The sequence below is a fragment of the Dysidea avara genome, chromosome 12, assembly GCF_963678975.1.
Source record: "Dysidea avara chromosome 12, odDysAvar1.4, whole genome shotgun sequence".
In the NCBI taxonomy this organism is placed as follows: domain Eukaryota; kingdom Metazoa; phylum Porifera; class Demospongiae; order Dictyoceratida; family Dysideidae; genus Dysidea; species Dysidea avara.
Genome location: NC_089283.1, coordinates 15729141 through 15752265, shown reverse-complemented (window position 1 = coordinate 15752265; position 23125 = coordinate 15729141). Strand labels below are relative to the sequence as shown.

The following is a 23125-nucleotide window of genomic DNA, read 5'->3' as shown; positions in this document are numbered from 1 at the left end:
CCGCCGCCTATGACTCCCAGCTAGGGACCCGCCGATTATGCTCATAATTTTACCTATTATGCTATGCTGCACTGCTCAAAAATTTACCTATTATGCTTACGTTTATGCTCAATACTTACCTATTATGCTCAAATTATGCCCAACTATTTATGTCTCAGTTCTCATGCTCTGCTAATAATTTCCAGTTTATGGATAAATAATAAGTACCTGAAGCACAAACTTACTTGTCAAAATGCATATCACAGAAAAGATCGATATACTCTAATAGAACAGTCAGCTATGTGATTGCTCTATTAGAGTTACTGACTGTTCTATTAGAGTATATCGATCTTTCTGTGATACTTATTTTTATAAGCAAGAATTCATACTGTTACAAAATATTCTACCTATTATGCTAGCATTATGCTCAATGCTTTCAGGTACCTATTATGCTCATAATTATGCCAGCATAATCGGCGGGTCCCTACTCCCAGCCCTATAGGGCGACTCTCTACAGGGTGATTTTTTCTTCTAGCTGCATCTCTTTAGAGAGCTACTTGTTTCTATATAGCTGATCTCTCTACAGGGTAAATTTTCTACAGGGTGATTTGTCTCTCTGTCTTGAAGTGTAGCTGAATTCTCTACATGGTGACTGGATTGTAGCTGATCTCTCCACAGGGTGACTTTGTGTAATTAAACACTATGTAGTCTCGCGTAGCCAGACCCACTCTTCGCGCGGCGCTTATCGATTAATAATTATAAGCGCCTAGCTGCGAGAGGGTCTGGTATAGTTCGAATAGCAAAGTTGTTCTGACACCCTGAGCTTTTTCAGGGTGATAATGAAACACCTGGTTAAGTTTCATCACGCCACGTCACATTGCGGACTTGTCAACAGAGAAAGGAATTTGTTAACAACCCACAAAATGACGTGTCGTGATGAAAGTTAACCAAGTGTTTCATTATCACCCTGAAAAAGCTCAGGGTGTCAGAACAACTTTGCTATTCGAACTATATATATATATATTTGTTAATGTACAAACTCAATCATGAGTATATTCGTACATATGTAGTTAGCTACTTATTTACAAATTTATATAATTGTTAAATAAATCAAGAGATGGAGCTTGGATAATATGATAATCTAGTTGGTTCCATAATTTTATTGTAAAAGGAAAGAAGGAGTTCATATAAGCATCTACTCTTGTTGGCAACTGCAGAAATCTTTGATGGTGACCTCTAATTGTGGTGTTGCTTGGTCTAAATTGTTGGTGCACATTAATATCTACCATGTCATTAATTATTTTATACATTAGTGAGGCTCTCAAATCATTTCTTCGCTTCTCCAATGTGTGCCATTGTAAACTGTTCAACATTTCTGTCACACTAGCTGTTCTATTGTAGTTATTCATCACAAACCTTGCTGGTCTTCTCTGTACCATTTCTAATTTATAGATGTTATGTTCATGGTATGGGGACCACACTGTACTGGCATATTCTAGAATGGGGCGAACAAATGTATTATAGCAGTAGCATTTAACTGTTGCACTTGCAGGACACTTTGCTAGATTCCGTTGTAAAAGACTTCTTACTGAGTTTGCTTTTGCAGTAAGAAGTCTTTTACAACGGAATCAGACCCTCTCGCAGATAGGCGCTTATAATTATCAATCGATAAGCGCCGCGCGAAGAGTGGGTCTGGCTACGCGAGACTAAACACTCTGCAGGGTGGCTCATAACAGAGTTAAATCTGTAAGACATAGTTGAACACTTAGTACTCCATTAGCTGACTGCTCTATTAGAGTATCTCGATCTCGCAATTGCTACAGTAAACTCAGTTAGATTTCGTGTTACATGAACTCTGTTCGAAACCATTGAAGGGCCTTTCTAAGATCATAGATAGTATCATCGCGCCCTATACAATCTATACTAAACGCTGTAAGTAATATAATATAATATGTGATTGTAATGCTCATTAGCGTGTTGCCCCTAGTGGGCTTTGCTAATTAACAATAATAATAATAATAATAATAATAAGATGATTCTCGCATATATACACCCAATTACCGGAAATTAATGTTACGCTAGTCAATGTCATAATGCCAATCGCAAAATATATGTTAAAAGTAATAGAAGTCAGTAGTACACATCGGCAAGGTTGTGCACAATCAGGAGAGGCAAGATTGAGCGGACGGAAAGAAGTGAGTACGAGTGAGTAAGATAAGATTCGAGGTAAGATTAATTGTTGTGCATGCAGTATTCAGGGGCGGATCCAGAGTGGAAGGTGGGGGTGGGTGCACTTTGCTGAAAGGCAGTGGATATCCGTCCGGCAGTCACGTGAATAAAAACTACTACTCACCTCTCTTAGTTTCTACCTTATATACGTCATTCAAGAAGAAACCTATATAAAGAAGAATATCCAGTGAAGAAGAAACTAAAGCTGAACCTGACCCTAACCCTAACGTGACGTTTGCGTACTAAGCACAATGATGACTTGCACTGTCTGTACGAAGGTAAATACAACTAGTGTGTTTGATACTTTTTTCCCGGGCTTGATGGACTGCCCTTGCCTACCACCCCCAGCACATAAATGGCCTGTGCTGGACAAACCGGGACTTTCTTAGTCCACGGCAAACTGAGACTCTGCCCGAATCAGCTCCACAATTGGGGGAGTCTTAACATAGTGACCGATGGATGAGCGGGCTCCGCGGATGCATTGTATGCAGGGGCGGATCCAGGGTCTGGAAAGAGGGGGGGCACCTTGCTGAAAAAAAAGTTGAAGAGCAAAAAAAAAAAAAAAGGTCACAACAATAATAGCTAGTTATCCTTTACCAAATATATTATATCACGTATGTTATGTAAAATAAAATCCTATTTATAGCTTCCTAAGTAAGCTACACTTCCCCATGAACACTGTGACTGCTTTATTAGAGTGATTGGTGATTGACTGCTCTATTAGAGTATCTCGATCTTATATACATTTTTTAAAAGGGGGGGCACGTGCCCCCTGTGCCCCCCCTGGATCCGCCCCTGGTATGGAGGACCGCAAGAGAGAAAAAGATAGACAGCACCTTAACCACCCCATGACAACAGGGTAATCATCGCCCCACTTATTTGAAAGTTGATGAGCCAAGCGTTGATAAAAACAGAAGCCTCATGAGCCAGACCACCAGAGGCAGACATTACCAGGGGGGTAAAAGAGGATTGCTCCTCCTCACGAATTCTCTGAGCATACGCGCGTTTCTTAATGTTCTCGTGCCTCCGATAACAGGAGGCCAGTGATGAGGACGCATTAGAAGCAGCCAGAGGGTTGAACACCCGCACATCCACAAAACATCTTTCACTTCTTCCACCCCAAAAACCATTCATGGCGATGTCAAGACGGGCACCATCTTGGATATTGGCAGAAGCAGGGTAGTCCTGCTGTGAAACCGGCTGGAGCTCTGGTTCAACAGCTACCTGAGAGCATACTTCAGTCAACAGGGTAGCAGTTAGATCTCTGATCTCATTGTGTCGGATAGAAGGTAAGCCACCCTTGGGACAGGATAAAGCATGCTCCACTGAAAAGGAAGTCCCACATGCACAGTGAGCAGGAGTCCGCTGAGGAGACCACCCATAACGTAGTGCCACGGCATCGTGAAACGCGGACTTATACTAGGTAAGTTTGTATAAATGCGGATTGTGTCTACTTCCGCTAGACCTCAGAAAGTCTTGAGCAAGACTTGATCATGCCGATACGTAAAACAACCCTGAGACAAGGCCACAGGACAACTACTTAGAAAATGAACTGTAGTCGGTAGGACACATCCACAAAGAGGACATTTCGCATCACATTGGATATGCCAGAGTTGTAAGTTCACAGCAGTAGGGTATCAGAGGCAACATGGAGGATAAATGAAAATTGGCCAGGGTGGCATCCCAACATATAGAACGTTCATTGGCTGATAACATCTTCCTAGACAATAAGTAAAGGGGATGAGCCATAGGAAATGATGACAGTTGCGAGCAAGCCCTGAACAAAATGTGATAATCTGAATCCTGAGTCTGTCAATACCCATCACCAAGTCAAGGTCGGTAGCTTTCTGATCAATCTGTTGTAATACAGAGACGTGTGCCTCCAATGAGTTGGATATTAATGTTACAAAGTAGATGAGGTTTCCACTTTGCCTTTAATGACTTTTTGGTACAATCCAATGGAACATAACATTTGGCTCTATTTGCGCATGGCATCCACTCAACAGAATTGAGGTTAACTATCTCAGAAACAGTAGCATTGGGAGTGTCATCATATACACTAGCCTGCAGGTACCATCTTGAAAATATTCAGAAACAATAGCCCGGTACCAGCTGGGGGGTTCATTTCCCTGCTCCAGCCATTTCACATATATTGTTGAATCTATTGGAGGAAGGTCTTCTAAGTTTTGCAGTGGAAGTTGAATAACAAAACTATGGTTATGGTTAAGGTCAGCGGATAACTGTAACAAATTAAAGGGTTGAAAGCTACTAGAAACATGGTAGGGGACATAGTGTCACCTTGAAAGACGCCCCGGTGAAAAGTAATTGGCAGGGTCTTCCAGTACTTAGTAGTTGCAATGACAAACAACTTTGAATAAAATGATTTCTATTAATACTTTCCTCTACCAATCAGTAATCTCATAATCAATCATATTGTAAAATATAATGTATACATGTTTCATATGTGTGTTAATCCTCAAACTGAGGCTGCACATTTTTGGAAAATAAATAAATAATTATAAGTGTTTCATGTTCGTAACTAGCTCCGCTGCCAAAACTAAGAAAAGTATAAACACGGCATAACTATATAGTATTACTCTAGCTGTCACTAACAACAAACCAAATATAGTTACACCCCACCCCCTTGATGAGAGTCCCTGTGAACAACTTTGTGTAGTAGTTAGCTACTGTTGTTCTTTCAACTTTCAATGACCAGTACAAATCTTATTCTGTGGAGTGAACTTGGGTGACAAAGTAAATTCTCAGCCTGCAATAGGCATGAGGCTATTATGCTCCCAAAAGTGAGCATTGTGCGCTTTTGAGAATTGCCCATTATTCCCAAAATTATGCCACCATAATTGGCTAATAATGCCAGTTTATTGCTGTATCAGACCTTTTTCATTGATGTTTAAGTTTCAAATAGTCTTGAATTCTTTAGCTGGTTGCCGTATTGGAGTATTTTCATGTAATGTGACTCCTTTATTAGAGTAAATAATATTCAGTGACTGTTCTATTAGAGTTTCTGACTGCCTTATTAGAGTACAGGGGGTGTATCTCAATCTTTTTTAATGGAATTGTGCAATCTGCAGATTTTCCTACTGTTAAAGCTTTATAATCACCTCAAAATGCTAGCATAATTCTTGATTCCCACACATACCTATTATGCCAGAAATTATGCTGGCATAATTGCCGCATCCCTAGCCTACAATTTAATGGGATAGGTAGGATGTAAGGTTTGATACTATAACACTTTTATTGATTGCCACTCAACACTGGCCATATATAGCTTATAGAAACCAACTATGGAGAACTGCTTATTAAAACTAAACTGGTCAATTTTCTATGGGATGCATATATCTAAGGCCGTACACTCCAAATAAATTCTCTGTTTCCCATCCACCGCCCACATATGTTTACTTCCAGCTCTAAAAAATTCACTATTCCGTATTCTTCCATTATTTTGTGGTTTTTCTTGCATACTGTACAGGCTTAAAGTTGTCAGTTCACATGTCAGTGTGCTATCACATTGCCACAGATTCATGTTTGAAATATTTTGAAAGATCAATGAAAGTAATAGCTGAAAATGTTATTAGGCTGTTTGCTATGGCTTTACTCAGGTAAACAATGCCTTAAAGAGGCCAATTTCACAATGGAAATGAACTACCCGCCCACATGCAAATATGCCTGAGAGAAGAATGGGAAACTGAGAATTTATTTGGAGTGGAATAAGTGTCAAAGTCTTCAAGTATTTTTTGGTAGGAAAATTCATGAGTAGTTGGCTTTCCATCCATCATCTCCTCTCTTGATTCTCTAGTGATATAACTCCACCACCACTGTCCACTGTTGCTATGGACGTACACAAAAGTATAATGGAGTTTCAGTGAAATCACTAGCTATTATACTATTACTATAAATATTAATGTTTATATTAAGACCAAGAGTTAATTATTGACTCTTGTTAAGACCTATTTCCTTGGATGACCCAGGTCATGAAGGTCATGTTCTACTCAAGTATTAGTTCTGTGCATTTCATCCAGTTTGTAGAATATCGGGTCTGACTCATACCTGGATGATGAATTGATTGTATGCACTTGAGATATGAAATTGGGTCAAAGTTAAGGACAAAATGCAATGAGCTTATAAAATGTCGTATAATTTCCCAGGGGTGCACGGTTTTGCTGTTTAGATAGAATATAATGGCCTTGTGAATGATAAGTATGTAATATATGAATCAGATGGAGATTTTAAAAACTGTAGAATAAGATTAATCAAGCTGTAAATAATAAGAGATTTGGCATATTACTATATAACGCCACTCCCATTATATAGTTATACAACGGCCACGAGTGCTCTGCCTGATATAAACGCACGAGCCTGAGGGCTGTCAGGCCTGAAGGCAAGTGCGTTTATACAGGCAGAGCACGAGTGCACGTTGTATAACTGTTATGTACCACTCACCTAATAAGTGGGGAGAGTCTCACAAGACAGTGTAACACTTATAAAGGCCAGGTTTCTAGCATCGATTGTGGGTAACCAAGCCGAACGTTGCGATGTCGTTCCTCCTGCAGTACTGCAGCCACCTGAGATATTGAAAGCTAGTACGCTATGGGTTATATCACTAACCTGCATTCACTGTTCGACTCTCATCATGTAGTGCTCAGCATGCCAGCGTGATCACTCAATTGCCATATAGACTAGGCGCCAGACTAATTGCCATAGTGATTCTCTCAAGCGAAAAAAAGCAGCTAAATAGATGGTTTAAGTCAACAAAACCTAACTACTAAACGATACTAGTCTAATTCTTACTATTCACACTAGCTAAACTCGAATCTGGTGGCATGACGAAACTGGTTACCACAATCGAACGTAAAGGTGAGTATTATTTAGAATATATTAGTTTTATTGAGTCATTGTCGAGGTGGACTACAGTGTAATCTGGGCTAAGATGGCACCAGACTAGTAAGGTGTATAAGTACGTTTATATATATATATATACCACTTTAGCGTGGGCGTTCAAAGGCGCCGCTCGGTGTTTAACTCGCATATTGCCCGGGCAATATCATGGAAAGCGGTTTGCAAATGACTTTGATACCCAGCCAGTTCAAAGAATCGATGCGCTTTGACTCGTTATATTGAGCGACATAGAGCTTTGTATTGTGGGACTCGGTTTTGTAGAGGTTACTAAGCTTAGTACATAGGCTAAGATAGAGTAGTTGGTTGTTACTAAAGGATAATGAAGGCACAAAATAATTGTTTGGGCGATTGTGGATGCGTATTTCTACCCACCGCGTATCAGCCTTTGAACAGACCACGGAACAGCAAAGCTACTACTGCTACGTTGAAATAGGTTAGTAACTTACAGTTCTAAGTACTTAACTTAATATAATAACTTACTTACTGTCCCAATAGCGAAGTTAGTTGGCTTAACTTAGTACAAAAATGATAACAATATAAACTCCATCCCACAATCGCAAGTTTTCTAACATTGCGTGTTGAAGCATAGTAACGTATTAATGACGTTTTAACGTATGGACAACGTTTTGATGGCTATTAGCCCACGCTATTAAAACCACAATCAATCTTCAGATGCTACTGTATAAAACAAATGGGATGAGTTCTTGTTAATTCTTTCACCTATTAGGTGAGTGTGCCCCAAGTGATATATATCACTTGTACCATGGCTGCTTGGGATTTTGCTGACATATACACCCGCAACCCTCGGGCCTGCGGCCCTCGTGCTTTGGGTGTATATATCAGCAAAATCCCTCGCAGCCATGGTATAACTATTACATGTAGACTAGAGTTGTGGCCATCGCGTTGGCTTTTTCGATCTCCATTGTCTGCTTGTAAACATTATACGTATTGGTGACGTTATGGCCCACAATCGACCTTTACATGTCAGGCTATAAAAGAATTCTAGTGATCTGTGAAGTGTCTTTCCACCTATTAGGTGAGGTGTCGTAGTGGTCTTGGCCATAGGCACTTGTGCTATGCTGCACAAAACCACAGCCAGTGCAATATCTGTATATTGCACTGCGGTCGGAGCATTATAACTTATAATGCACTCGTTGCGGTCTACAAAACCGCAACCAGTGCGTTATAAGTTATAATGCACTCGCTGCAGTGTGCAGCAGTACAATATACAAATTATGGCACTGGCGGTGCCTTTGAACTGCCCACGCAGAGTGGTACATAATGTTATAACTTTTGATAAATGCATGCTTACTCTGCCTTCTTGTGCATAGACGATTTTGGTATATTAACTGCAGCCAACATTGTACTTGAAATGTAGCTTTTTGTCTACGCTATTGTTTCATTTAAGTGGGTCCCATCTTCCTGGATCAGGGTGTCATGCAGGCCAGCTGTGCTGAACCATCTGGTCCAAATATTTTATAATGCATTAGTGCAACCACCAATAACCTTATAGTTGCCACCTAGTGCTAAATTATCCCCAAAAGATTGCTGTCTAACATCTTTATCCTTAACTAAAAATGTGCTATTGTAGACTTAAATATTATACCCTATTAGCGGTGTTTCCGCTTGTTTTAAAAGAACTACTGCACTACTAATTTTCATGAATATTTAACTTTATGGTTTATGGCAGACACTGGGTAGATAAGGAGAATGCATGTAAATCAAAAATACTTACTGCTTTGCAGTTAAACATCAAAAATGAATATACAGGATGTAATAACTGACCTGTTTGAGTGTATTTGAAATGTATACTATGAAAATGTAGTTTCCATGAAATGATCTAAGATTGAAATTGAATGCAAGCCATACATGTAATAATGTCTCCAGACAATCTTATAAAGCATTTGTCAATACTTACTGTCTCATTTGCTGAAGGAAATGCCATATCTGTAGTTTATCACCATTCATTGTTTCTGAAAACTGAGAATTGATTTTTTTGTGAGGTCATGGCTGACTTAAGGTTAGTGGGGTGTTCCCTTATGTACATTACTGTGCATGATTTTGATTGCCTTAATTGTTGGTAGCTTTTGTATGCCCTGAGGAGATTGCTGCACTGTAAGTACTACTGAAATATATTTGCATATTTAGTAGATGTCTCAGTTATTTGAGCTTCAAAATATGAAGTGCAAAACTAGAAACTCACTGGTTTTACTAGAAATCAAATTGTACATTAGCTGTGCACATTGTTTTCGAAATGTGCTTCTTAAACTTTTGGGTGAAATTAATCACTATTTGTGCATATACTATAAAGTTTTTTTTATTAAGGCTTTACAGCACAAGTGCTGAAGGTTTGTAGGACATTTACACTTGGTCCTACGGCCTATTTAAAGTAATAATCATAGCAATGTCATCACAGTGACATTTTTATTATATTATTGATATGTAACCTGTTAGTGGTTCCAACTTTCTCTGGTACACAGCCTGGGTTTGTTCACTTGACTCCATGCATGACCTCATCTTCCAGTCACCAAAAAACATAGTGCTTATAAGGCTGCACAGGAAGTTGACACAACACAGGAAGTTGCAGTTGAATAAATCCATGGCTGCCTGTGTGCATGGCTGCCTGTGTGGTCATGTAGGTGTTGTTCTTGTGCACATTGTCAAGGATTACACATCATTATTATTAATAGATATTACCAGTGCTAAAATGTTCTATCAAAAATTCTGCTTGGACTTATGTAAATAACCTGTTCTCATTGTGATATGAAACACAATATCAAGAGTGACAATAGAGATTGGATAGTATGCATAATAATCATTTACATGGTGTGTGGGGTGTTTCATAATTATGAGGTTGATTGTGTAAACCGTTCTGGTAGAATCTGAATTTATGGAAACCTAGGTTACACATTACAAAGGTCTTTGCACATTTATCACTGAGATAAGTCTATCTGTCACATAAAATTAATCATAGTTGCATATTCATTCTGTTATCTTGTATTGTGTACACTTGAGAAATGTTTTATGCTAAATTTGAATTAAAATCCTAACTATGTATAGCACCATTATCAAACTGAAACCTACTGTATCCAATCCTAGGAATTTGGCTTTAGTTATACACTAATGTGCTGACAAATTGAAATTACTCATCTAAAATATACTGGTTCCTATTTAGCTGTTTATTAAATTTGTGCCTTTATTACTTGGTAGAAGTTAATAAGTTATTCTTTTATGTGTTGCATGTTGATGTGGGACAACGTTGAAACCGGGTCACTACTGCTGACCCGGATGACCCACTAACCCGGTTAGCAATCCGGGTCAGACCCGGATGTGACCCGGATTAATTAAAGCCGAGACGTGTTTCGGCTAGTCTCGGGTGAGCGAACGAGTCTACATTTTGAGCGTTCGATTCGTGTTGAGTAAATATTGTAACTTCAGCCTAGCTGTAGGTTGAAGACCAAAAAAAAAAAAAAAAAGGTCTTCACTTACTGACAATAGCTACCCCTCACCATAGATACCCTCAGTTTCGTGCTACATACTGCACTTACTAACAAATAGGCGTGGCTGAGCATATGTTGGTAATGCGATAAGTGGGCGTGGCTCACGAAAGAGCTACGCGATAGCGTTTATAAGTTCCACGTCGTCAAACGAACAATTTCGTTTCTCACGTGATCCAATCCGGGTCAGACCAGGATGACCCGGAGAAAATGTGACCCGGATGACCCGACCCGGTTTCAACGCTGATGTGGGAACATTGTGTGCTTGATGTATTTCACTTACATTTTCACCTCCATTACCGTGGATGTTTTAGTCAGTGGTGTAGTTATAAATTACATAAAGATAGAGGGAATGGGTAGGATAGCTAGATGATATGTATACATTGTAAGGCAAAACAAAATGCAGTCATCCACATGCCACGGCTAGGGGTGGATTTTTTCAAACCCCGGCCTTCTAGGTATTTGTCCCATTTCACTTTAGTCAACAATTTTAGCTTAGGTTCCCTGGCTTGTGGTAAATACCTCGTACAGGCTTTGCTTCCAGTGTTCATCCTCCAGTGCCTAACTGGTAAAGCAGATGTTTAAAAAAACACATACATAGTGAACATTTTATTTAAGTAAACAGAGAGGACAACTGTCACTGCTTTAAACCACTGCCAGACAGATGCTATGCTTATTAATTATAGTCAGACACAACATGTATCTTCTTAGAAATGTCAGGATGCTCTAGTCTGTGTATTCATAGTCTTCAGCTGCTGGCTGTGACCACACACATCTACTTTTAAAGAAAACTGGATTAATGTATTTACTAAACATCTATAGCTATATATGCATAAAAACTGTATGCAACATACTACATACACAAAACTCACACTTGTAGCTACTGTGAAGCATACGGGCTGTTATTAACAAGTCCATTCATGTCTCACATAATGGGTGATGTGCCAATACCCTCACCCACTCCTGTAGTCCTGCCCTCCAAGAGATCTCACTCATGGTATCTGAATAGTGCACAAGTGGCCTAGTATTTGACTGGCTAGGAATTACAGTCATACTAGAGCAATATTATTTGTATGCACAGATTATTAGTATAGTTTAAGCTGGAACCTGCTGGTGACAAATAATCAGATTACTATAGTGAAATTTTTCTTGGTACAGCAAACAGTGTTAGATTATTGGATTAGAGAGGGGCTTCACTGTGTATACTTGGCTTCATCAGATGTTCATTCTTGCATTACATACATGCATGCCATTGTACATGTGTTCAGTGTAGTTGGTAATTTGATTTGTACAATACTTATAAAAAGCACCATTGACTTTCTACAGAAACAACTACTGTAAGTACCATAAAAAAATGATCTAGTTCTTTAAAAGGGTAATGACCAATACATGCAGTGATGGTAGATGGGTACATGAAAATAGTAATTCCTTTATATATATACTGATATTATATAGTCTCTTCCATTGACTTTTTTTCTTTATTGAGCAATTGGTTGTGCTTCTTTAGTACGTATGTTGACTGCCATACATGTGTATGTGTGTACATATTCAAAGTTGCTTCCAAAACTGTTGTAAAATAATATGTTTTTGTTTGTATTAACATTATCACAGTTCTCATTCTAACATGATGGATAACATGATGTTACTCTTGCTGGTACTCCCATTGGGTGCATTTAGTTATAGTTATGACTGTAAGTAATAAATATGTGTGAATCCATTGTAGTTACAGACTGAAAGATCAGAAATGGTGCATTACATACGTACATGCATCACATTACTTTGATCTAAGTAAGGCTGTGGGATTGGTGAAGAGCTGATAATGTAATTACATGGAATTCCCCAAAACGGCCATTCAATGATTTGTTCCAACCTAGGTATGTTGTTCTAGAATGACAGCTTTCAAAAATTATAAACATGGCTAAACTAGCTTTGCACATCTTTGGTAAGGACAGTATATTGTAACCTAGGAATATTTAATTGGCTCTTGGCTGTGTAAGCATGACCAAGTCATAATTCTGGCCACACTTTTATTTGTCTGTTATATACCCCACACTGGCTTCCATTGGTTATGCATATATGACTTGATACTATAATTATCAGTGTTTAACTTCACTGGTTTATGGACAGTGTGATTTACGATTACAGATTTGGGACGACTATTTATGGACATCAACTGCACTACAGACCATGAAGCACATACACATACTATTAGCATATTTTGGAAACTGTATCCACCTGCAAATCTAAGTCTCACACATCAACAAATTTTAAATCGCTTGGCAGACACTAGAGCATTTATTGAATGCGATAGTACTAACAAGACAGTGGCTGTAAGTTTGTCACATATATAACATACTAATGCTATATTATACTAAATAACATGCAAATATGTATGACAGTTCATTCTGTTCATACCATTATGTATATAAGTGAATAGATTTGAATGCTCTATTAGAAGTCACTAAAACTATAGTAGTGTAGAAACTTTGAAAGTATTTTTATACTTTTGAATATTGACAGGAAAAGACCGATGCACTTTTATTACAATCTCCTGAAGGTTGATTGATAATTAATACTGATGGGATGTTTGCTAGGGAGGAATATATGTTCACACAAATTCAAATTTATTTAGATAATTAAAAGTTTATACTGTAAGTTACTTACTTGTGTTTCTTTCAGAATGACTACAGAATAATTTCAGAAGATATCAGTGATAAACATCTGTTAAGCTATGAGATCTCCACAAATTATCTGTACTATGAGTTTTGTGAAGTATCAGTTGACTATGATGATTTTGATGACCCTTCCCAGAATTTTGATATCACTACTACTGTAGAAGATTGTCAATTTGAAGGTTAGTTATAAGGACAGCGTAAATAATTGTAGCAAGATGCAAAGCAATGCTTAGTTCCATGATAGAAATTATTGTTGGATTTCTGTAACCAACATTGTGTTATGTCCACTTTTGGTATAACACTTGATCTTGATTGACCATGGACCATGGTGTGACATGGCTGTTGAGATGTCATGATATGTGCTAATACCTGATGCCAAGTACCCTTAAGGTGGCAGTCAAGCAGCTATCAGCAGTCACCCAGTATTGTTTTTTTTTAAAACATTGTATCTTTCTCTCTCTACACAGAGTGCAGAAGGATTTTAGAAACCTGAGCTATCAACAAGAAGGCATTGACCTATGTTACTGATGTGTAAAGTAGACCATTTCATTTTTGGTACTATGTTATACAGTAGGACTGCTTTATTAATATTAGGCCAAATCCTTGTTTCCCGTCAACTTCCCACATACCACTGTGCCTACCACATTGGTAATTATTATTATTATTATTGTAATTAAGAATTTAAGTCATTTACAAATATGAATTTTTTTGGGTCAAAGATCAAGATACTCTAATAGAGCAGTCAGCAACTCTAATATAACACTCAGTTATCTTAACTACAACAGTCAAAACTATTATTTATTTACTGGGAGGCATTTTTACTAATTTCAAACTCTTCTAAAATGTGTTACTTTGTTTAAGTTTGTTACTAAATTTCTTAGATAGTACATTATTTTTGTCTGTAACATGTAAGAAAAGCCACAGCCCTTTGAAATGTCTAGCCTGTTGCTTGAACAAATTATCTGAGGCAACAGGGAAACAAGGAATCTTATTATGTTGGTTGCAAGTTTATAAACAAACATGGAACAATAATCGCCCCCCTTTCCTTTTGACAACCAGTAATTCTTAACAGTGTTCATGTTCCTACGTATTATCATCAGCACTGACATTACAGAACACACAAAACTCACACTAAGCTCGGAAAAAGCAGACCAAAATTTTTTAACGCCCGCCTACCTATGCATCAGTATAGCATCACTGGTCACAATTGACTGCAGAAACACTACAGAGCTAACACAAAAGGTGAAGTCTTGTGTGAAATAAGCACAATCGATCAAGTGCATTGGGACGTGAAAATGATCAACTACTCAAGGCTGATTTTAAGAGCTATATTTCTAGATGGCATTGCAACCTTGAAGAGTGATTTGAGGCCCTGGCTTAGGGGTGATTTGGTAAGGACCTGGCTTAGGGATGGTACAGGTTTGGACTTTACTGTCCAAAAATATCATCCAAAAATCAACTTCATACTATTTCCTTCATGACAGCCTGGCAGTGTTGTAAACCCGACATGCCTTCAGAGCACCATACGCTAGCATATTTTAAAAGTACTAATTTATAATTAATAGTGAAGTAGGGATCCAAGTGGTGAAACCAGAGATGAATGATGGTATTACAGCATAACTTGGTGGGAAAATCTCTATTTGGCACTAAACAACAAAAATAACTATTTAAACATGTCAATGTAGGGATTTTTTCCCAGATCTATGCTGTAATACCATCATTCATCTCTTGTTTCACTACTTTTTACTATTGGATCCTTCGTTTTTAGTTTTGTTTAGTTTTTTTGTTATAGCATATATCTATACTGTGTGACTGTGGCTGCTGTATTAGAGTATCTCAGCCCTCAACCCACTAGGGGCTATTCATACTTCACTGTGCTAGTCAGTCAGCCGACTGCTTCATCGACCACAAAGAATGCTTTATTCCACTGCAAAGAGTGTTTTATTGAACGAATAAAGTACTCTTTGAGGTGCAATAAAGCACTCTTTGTGGGAAATAAAACACAGTTGCCCACATGCTCTAGTGCAGGCTAACAGCCTGCAGGGCCCACGCCAGTACAACTAATCACCCAAGCCGGTGAAGGCTGATAGCCTCGCCGTACTGAGTGATCAATCACCCCAGCCAATATGAGTTCTACCACTGGATTGCTTTTATAGACATACCTAAATGTTTCGATGATGGGTGGGAGAAAGTAACGTTGCTTTTACATTTGTTAATATAAATGGACAAGTCCTGGAGATATCATGGAAATATTTCACCATGTGACTCACAATAGAATCGATTGTGGGTTGCGAGCAAAACCTGCCAAAATACACGATGAACATCTACCATGCCAAACTATGGTGAACTACACGTGATTTGCTTTGTTAAACTAATTTTGTGTTCATTCAGGCTGCTAATAGTTCATGCAATGCGTGTTAATTACGAGTCCTAGTGTATGGTGAAGCTACATGACTAGAAAGTTCCATAATCATTTAAAGCATAGCCTTGCTCGTGCTATATGAAAAATAAAGCACTTGGTGCTTGGCCTTAATGCTAATAAAGCACTCGGCTTCACCTCATGCTTTATTAGCATCTCGGCAGCACGCCTAGTGCTTTATTTTTCATATAGCACTCGCAGATATGTTTTAACATATACATAATATGGTCATCATGATTGAGTAAATAGATTGTTAAGAGGTGTGGTCTCCAAGCTTGATCGCTATTAATCAACCAAGATCATTAATGGGCATGATCTCAAACTTATCATGAAGTTACAGGTATCTATCTACCAGGTGTCCAGTACCACTTACAGTAGTGTAAGTGCTTTGAATGATTTCTCTAATATTATGCTGCTCAAGGAAAGTGTTGACACAGAAAATAAACTCCTTGATATTATTTTAATTGCGTGAGATGACGGACCAGCCTGATTGAAGATAAGAGGAAAGACAAGGAGCAGAGAGCACACACTCGTTGGAACCCCAAAAGGCACATGCCACTGATGAGCTTATTATTGTGGTGTAAAATAGTGGCCATATATACACTGTAGATGCTGCTTTGTTTGGCCTCCAGCCTTGCAACTGTGATCAGGCAGGCTGACAGACAAAAATTCGTGATTTTTAAAATTCTCTACCCAACGACATGCACCTGTAAGTGTTTACTTGTTTTAAAGCTGTATTTGATGCTAGATAGGCTAATATTGTTCTATAAAGGCTCATGTACAATGTTTCTAGGACTCTAGGATGATGGCAGCATTTTAGGTGGCACATATCACTTTTGGACCAGGTTCCCTACCCAAGCAGTATGGTATATTGTTTGATTTACATTACTACCATTCTGTTTAGTAAAGTTCATACATGTGTAACATTACCAACTTACAGGAACATATAGTGGAATTACTTGTAAAGTTGCTTCATTTATCGCTATACAGTAATTTGCTTTTTTCATCGTAAAATAATTTTTGTATGCAAAAGTTTGCATGAATATTTCTTGCACGAAAATTTATGCACAAAATTGAACTACTCTAATAGAGCAGTCAGTCATTCACGTAAATCATACAAAAATATTTTTACACAAAACTTTTTTTTGCACGAAAATAAAGCAAATTATGGTAATATGTGGGCTGTATACATATATGAATTTATCATAGATATGTACGGTACTATTTATATATAGTTTGTGCTCTGTATAGTTCCCAGCATAGTCCTGTCAACCCCTTCAAACATGAGTATACAAGAAGGTTCAACATTTAACATATCATTTGAGTATTATGCTGTACCCCCACCAACCTTCACATGGAACATTAATGATGAGTTTTATAAGACAGTGGACAGCACAACATCACATGGTACACACACTGTGATGTTCGCTAATGCTAGTCGAGGAGGATGGTACCAATGTGTCATAGAGAATGAGTTTGGGAGCTACAACTACACTATCTTTGTGGAGATTACTGGTAATTCTTTACGTGATACACAATAAAATTATTGTTAATAATATTATACAAGTAACAACCAGCAGAGCCAACAAGGGTTCAACCATATCTGTTTATAACTGCATAATTTTGTACAACTTTTATTGTAAAAGTATCTAATAGAACAGTTACAATAGTTGTTCCTGTACAATTTTTGGATGGGCGAAATTTCCCTCAGAATTGATCTCAGGAGCTAAGTGACATTAATGTTATACCAATTATTGATAAATTTTTGTGCTTTCTGTGTAGAGAATAAAACATGTGTTGTAATATGTGACCAAATTTTGGAAAATCATCCATATGGGTGCACATGAAATAATTAGAATTTTTATGTTTAGTGGGTTACTATTGTGAGCAGAGGAGAGTTATAAACATATTTCTAGAATTTTCTAGTAATTTAAGGTATTGAGAATGGCTTAAAACCACCAACAAGTAGATTTGCACTATAAAGCTTGTTATTTAGTCATTAAATATGTTAAGTGTCAAATGTGCCCATATGGGTGATTTTCCAAAATTCAGTCACATAATGAATTTTCACTTATTCACTATCAAACATAGTACGCACATGTCTACATGCACACATGTGCAGTTGCACAACATGCACACATACACATGCAAGCATAAAATTAATGCACATGCATGCAACTTCACATGCACACAAACATCACACTGCATTCTCTACACATATACGCACATGCAACACATGTTCCATGTTCACAACACTTTAAATGTTGCACCTCAAAAGTCACTGCATCTGAATAGTGGCCTCCAGGATGACAAAGGTAATTCCATGATGCATCCATTGTAGTTGTACATGTTGCAGTAGGCAAAAAAGTGCATCTTGGGCTGAAGTGATGGCAAACAGTGAATATAAATCAAGCCCATAAGATTACCCACTGTCGAGCGATGATTGGCTGAAGGGGTCAGTCAGTCACTCAGTCTGTTAATCACATTGAGTTAATAGGAAATGTGTTGGCAGTGTTTGGGGTGGTGCTGAAATCATTTCAGGTTTAACTAATACTCTCAGGCTGTCAGGAAGGAAAAATAACATTGATTTTTGGTGGTATTTTTGGGCAGGAAAGCCCAAACCTTCATCACCCCTATTATACATTACTATACCATTCTGTATGTGAGGTTCAAAACTCATTCCTTACATGTGTGTGTGTGTGTGTGTGTGTTAGTAAACTATTTCAGCTGGAGTACCATTATCAACTTACAGGACCATACAGTGGTGTTAATTGTGTAGTTGTATACTTCATATGCACTAATTTAGGAGTAAATCTGCTGTCAACCCCTTCAAACATGAGTGTACAAGAAGGCTCAACATTTAACATATCATTTGAGTATTATGCTGTACCCCCACCAAACTTCACATGGTACATTAATGATGAGTTTTATGAGACAAAGATTGGTACAACAAATAATGGCACACACACTGTGGTGTTTACTAATGCTAGCCAGGGAGGATGGTATAGATGTGAGATAAAGAATGACTTTAGGACTGATGAGTACAGTGTGTTCATTAGTATCAAAGGTACACATAACCTTAATACAATCACTATTGTGTTATCATGAACATGCATCATGTAATGTTAGTATATTATTTGGTTAATTTTATAAACATCTTTAAATTGTAGCTAAAACTGGAGATACATTTTCAGGTACTCCAGCTCCTTCAGTTACTTCAAATTCTCCAAGTTCTTCAAGTACTCCAGGTACTTCAGGTACTACCAATACTTCAGGTACATACTGAGTGTGAGTTCCATTTATTTCATGTACTATACTATTTATTCTATGCAGATTCTTCTCTAGCTGCTATCATAATATCAATCATTGTTGCTTTGATCATTTTTGTGTTCATTATTGCTTGCCTTGGAGTGGCTATATTCAAGTGGAGAAGGTGTGTATCTCTTGTATCTGTGTATAGATAGTGCAATTTCAATGTAGGAAATAGTTAAACCACTAAATACTGATGTAAAAGATGTGTACTCATGTATACATTTCACCATGTAACACATTGTATGCTTTAATGTTTAGGAATTTCACCTATGAGCACAAATTAGAGACTATCCCATGACACACCGTAATTTATAGGGTTTCCAACTCAAAATAGGAAGCTGTTTCTTTTTGTTGTTTCTGGTGATTTTCACACCGACTGACCTTTAAGATAAAACAAACAAGTGCTAATTTATTATTGGATTGCTTTTAGCATTTGGTATCAGCATAAGTTTAAAATACAAAACACAGAAAAAGTGGTCATGTGACCAAAAATGTCATAATAGTTAAACTGGGCAGTTTATTAGTAAATCATTGTATTTTAGGGTGACTGAGTCACAATTAGTGTATTTTCTTACCTTATAATGAAGACTTCTACATCTTGTAGTACTATAGCACATCCTTATAACTGTAATGGGCTTATTGGTTACGTGACCACTTTTGGGTGTTCAGAATTAAAAATGCATTGACATTGAAAGGAATAGATGGTTTAACAATTATTAGCACTTGTTTATTTTATTTAAGGTCAGCCTGCATGAAAATCATCAGAAACAATGAAAAAGGTCGAGGCATCATCTTATTTTGCCGTGGAAATCCTATATGAAGGGATTTTTGGTCACGTGACCACTTTTTGGATATTTACATGTGTTAAAATTGTGCTGATAGTGACTGCTGCAAACATTCCAATAACAAATTAGCACTTGTTTGCTTTATCATAAAGGTAAATCTGTGTGAAAATCTATAGAAACAACAAAACGAAGCACCTTCCTATTTTGAGTGGAAACCCTACCGTAATTTACTTTTCTTTCATTGTAAAATAATTTTCATATGCAACAACTTGTATGAAAATTTCTTACACGGAAAATTTTACATACTGTAAGATCGAACTACTCTAATATAGCAGTCATTCATGTAAATCATGCGAAAATATTTTTATCACGAAAAAGTTTTGCACGAAAATAAGGCAAATTACGGCAGTTTTTTTGTCGTGTATTTTATCTATTCCCTGTCACAAAAATTTTATGCATATTTGATTATGAAACTTCCCTTTATATGAGTACTGGTTTGGTCAGAAAAGCAGTGACCAGAATTATTTTCTATGTAGTTAGCTATCACTACAATGGCGGATCCAGGATGGGGCATTTGAGGCAAATGCCCCTCCATCCCCTCCACATTGTAGAGGAGCCATACCACTGATGCTAAACTTTGTCAGGCCAAGATTAGCTTATACATATATATATCTATATGTATAAACTCACGAAAATATGCACATTTTACTAGCATTTATTACTGAAACCAAAATCAAAGTAGCTACAAAATTATCACCCAGCACCTTTGTACTAAGTGCCTCTAAAATAATGATTGTCTTGCTGTTGTTTTAGACATTTAAAGCCTTCTATTAGACTTCACAACATCTGCAAACGCCAAATGGTTAACATCAGCAGTGAGATACTATTATAAGAGGTGTATTATTTGCTGCTTCAAAAATGCAGCAACTACCTTTAAACAAGAGAATCTGGCTCTCCCCAACCACCTACAACTTGGCCTGTTTGTGCCCCTCCCCTTCCCAGGTCCTGGATCTGCCCCTGCACTATACCTTACAACTTGATATGACTTGTAGAACAACAAACTGTAATCTGATTGAGATACTTGAATCTAAAAATCCTCAGTATTCATCTCAGGTTATGCCCTCAATTATGTAACATTTGTGGGTTAGTAAAATATATTGTAATGCAGATCCCTATATTTGAACAACAACCTGCACTTACCTATTTTCATCCACATCCTGAATTTTGCTATATTCATTTGCTAACATTTAAGTATGTCGCTGTTTTATTTACAGAGCAATATTTTCAACAGCAATGACAAGGGATAGAGAAAAAGAAGCTAACTATATGGTATGGGAATAGTTAGTCTATATATATAAAGTGTTCCTTATAAGATAAAGTATATATGATTGCATGAGGAGCACAAAAGTACCACAGGGTGTAAGGCAATACACTATATGTGACCGGATTTGCGAAAAGGGGTCTTCCACACACATCCAATTTCCCGACTTTGACAATTCATAACTTGCAATTTGGTCAGAAGTGAGCGCACACACAGTGAGCTGAATTGACTGTGAAAATTTCAGGTTGGTATGTTACTTGATCACAAAGTTATGGCCTCCCAAGTTTACGGAATTGGAAGACCCTTTTTTGCAAATCCAGTCACATATAATCAACAATTAACTAAATGCTATTTGTTTCTTGCAGCACATAATGTAGAAATGTTTCATTAACAGCACAGCATAACAATTAAGACTTTCAGTTAGTATCAAATTTCAGTGATTTAGACCATGTCACCCATGTGTAGCTCATCCTGTTAATACAGCAGACACGTGAATACAGACCTCTAAGTGGTAGGTATACTGCCACTTCACTCATTTACTCATACATGTGCATAGAACATGCTAAATTTTTTCATACAGAATAATTTTCACGAATTGGACAATCTAGTAGGGAATCATGAAGGTTAGGATTTATCTATGTAAAAATATCACCCAAAACCAGCATAGTTTGTAATGCTGTATAGTACAAAGTGGAATGGCCATGTCACTTTTCAGTCAGGATGCACATTCCATGCAACATAACTTAACCTTACAATGTTGAACATTTATCATTTCATTATTATTGTTCTGCACTATCATATTTGTTGATCACTTCTTAGGTGCCAGCAGTGGATAATGACTGTCATTGAGATTTAAGTAACCTACAATTTCTAAATAACAGTTGTGCTACAACGTAATATCATTCAAGATGTGTATGTATTTCACTTTTAGTTTCCTACATTTACGTACATAGTACGTACCTCCCTATACGTGTCTGGCTGACATCCATGCATATGCATACTGTACCTTAGTGCTGCTATGTTTTGAAGATTTGCTTTGTGAATATACAAGGTAGTATGATTTAGTTTATAATGAGTGTATATACTAACTATACAGCAGGGATGTGCCCACTGTGGTCAGAAGTGGTTGAGACCAGCCACCACTCAGCCACCACTACCACTCAACGACCACTGGAGATTCATACATTTTATCCGTAGACTTATCCCTGTCTTGTAACCACCACTATTTTAAAACCTGGACACATCCCTGGTATAGTACATACTGTCAATTATTCAATTTCACTAATGACCAAACTGTACATGTATTATATGTACCAGTACTTGTTACATAGTCCAAGTACAAAGCACTGTTAGAGTCAATTAAGTCAACATGTATATGCTCAGTAGATTTATTTCTAGTTAAAGAAAAGAATGTACAAAAGTCTTTGATCTCAATTTGTTATTAGGTTTTCTATATAATATCTGAATATCACTTAAAATTGATGACTCAGAAATACACCTTACAGGTAAACAGCAGCAGCAAAAACCAGATACATAATAATGATCATAACTTTAAAGATCCAATCAGATAGTAATGCCAAATCATGAGATAATTACTTTTTCACAGTGAACCGGAGCAAATTAGGGTGGTGTCATCTGCAAACTGTAACAATTTACCAAACTTCACTACAGAAGGCATTGCATTGACATAAACAAGAATCAACAGTAGTCCCAGAGCACTGCCTTGAGGTATCCCACCCCTTACAATTGTCCAAGAAGATTATTATTATTATTATATAATTATTTGATTAGCAGAGCCCACCTGGGGCATGAAGCTAATTTACAAGTACAATTACAAATATGAGTCATAGTATCTGTTCAGTAAATTTTTGAAACTATCTAATTGATCGGCATGAACAATATCTCAAGGCAATCGGTTCCATTTGGGAATGGTGTGTGGAAAAAAGGAATACTTAAAACAATCTATGGTAGGCTGGTAATGGAGGAACTTCATG

At 37.4% G+C, this 23125-nt stretch overlaps 1 protein-coding gene across 4 annotated transcripts; it reads left to right on the top strand.

Moving 5' to 3' along the window:
* Positions 1-9056: 9056 nt before the first annotated feature.
* Positions 9057-22201, top strand: LOC136241685 (myotilin-like). Of its 4 annotated transcripts, none has more exons than XM_066032943.1 (10): positions 9057-9142; positions 12231-12286; positions 12765-12949; positions 13299-13473; positions 16965-17228; positions 18520-18780; positions 18884-18988; positions 19047-19146; positions 21085-21139; positions 21951-22201. In XM_066032943.1, exons 1-10 carry the CDS (start codon positions 9129-9131, stop codon positions 21978-21980), a joined length of 1245 nt encoding a protein of 414 aa, XP_065889015.1. In that variant the 5' UTR covers positions 9057-9128; the 3' UTR covers positions 21981-22201. The 4 variants fall into 4 exon arrangements, with proteins under 4 accessions (XP_065889015.1, XP_065889014.1, XP_065889013.1 ...); XM_066032942.1 differs by having other exon boundaries at positions 12231-12310; positions 18908-18988; XM_066032941.1 differs by having other exon boundaries at positions 12231-12310.
* The last annotated feature ends 924 nt before the right edge of the window (positions 22202-23125 follow it).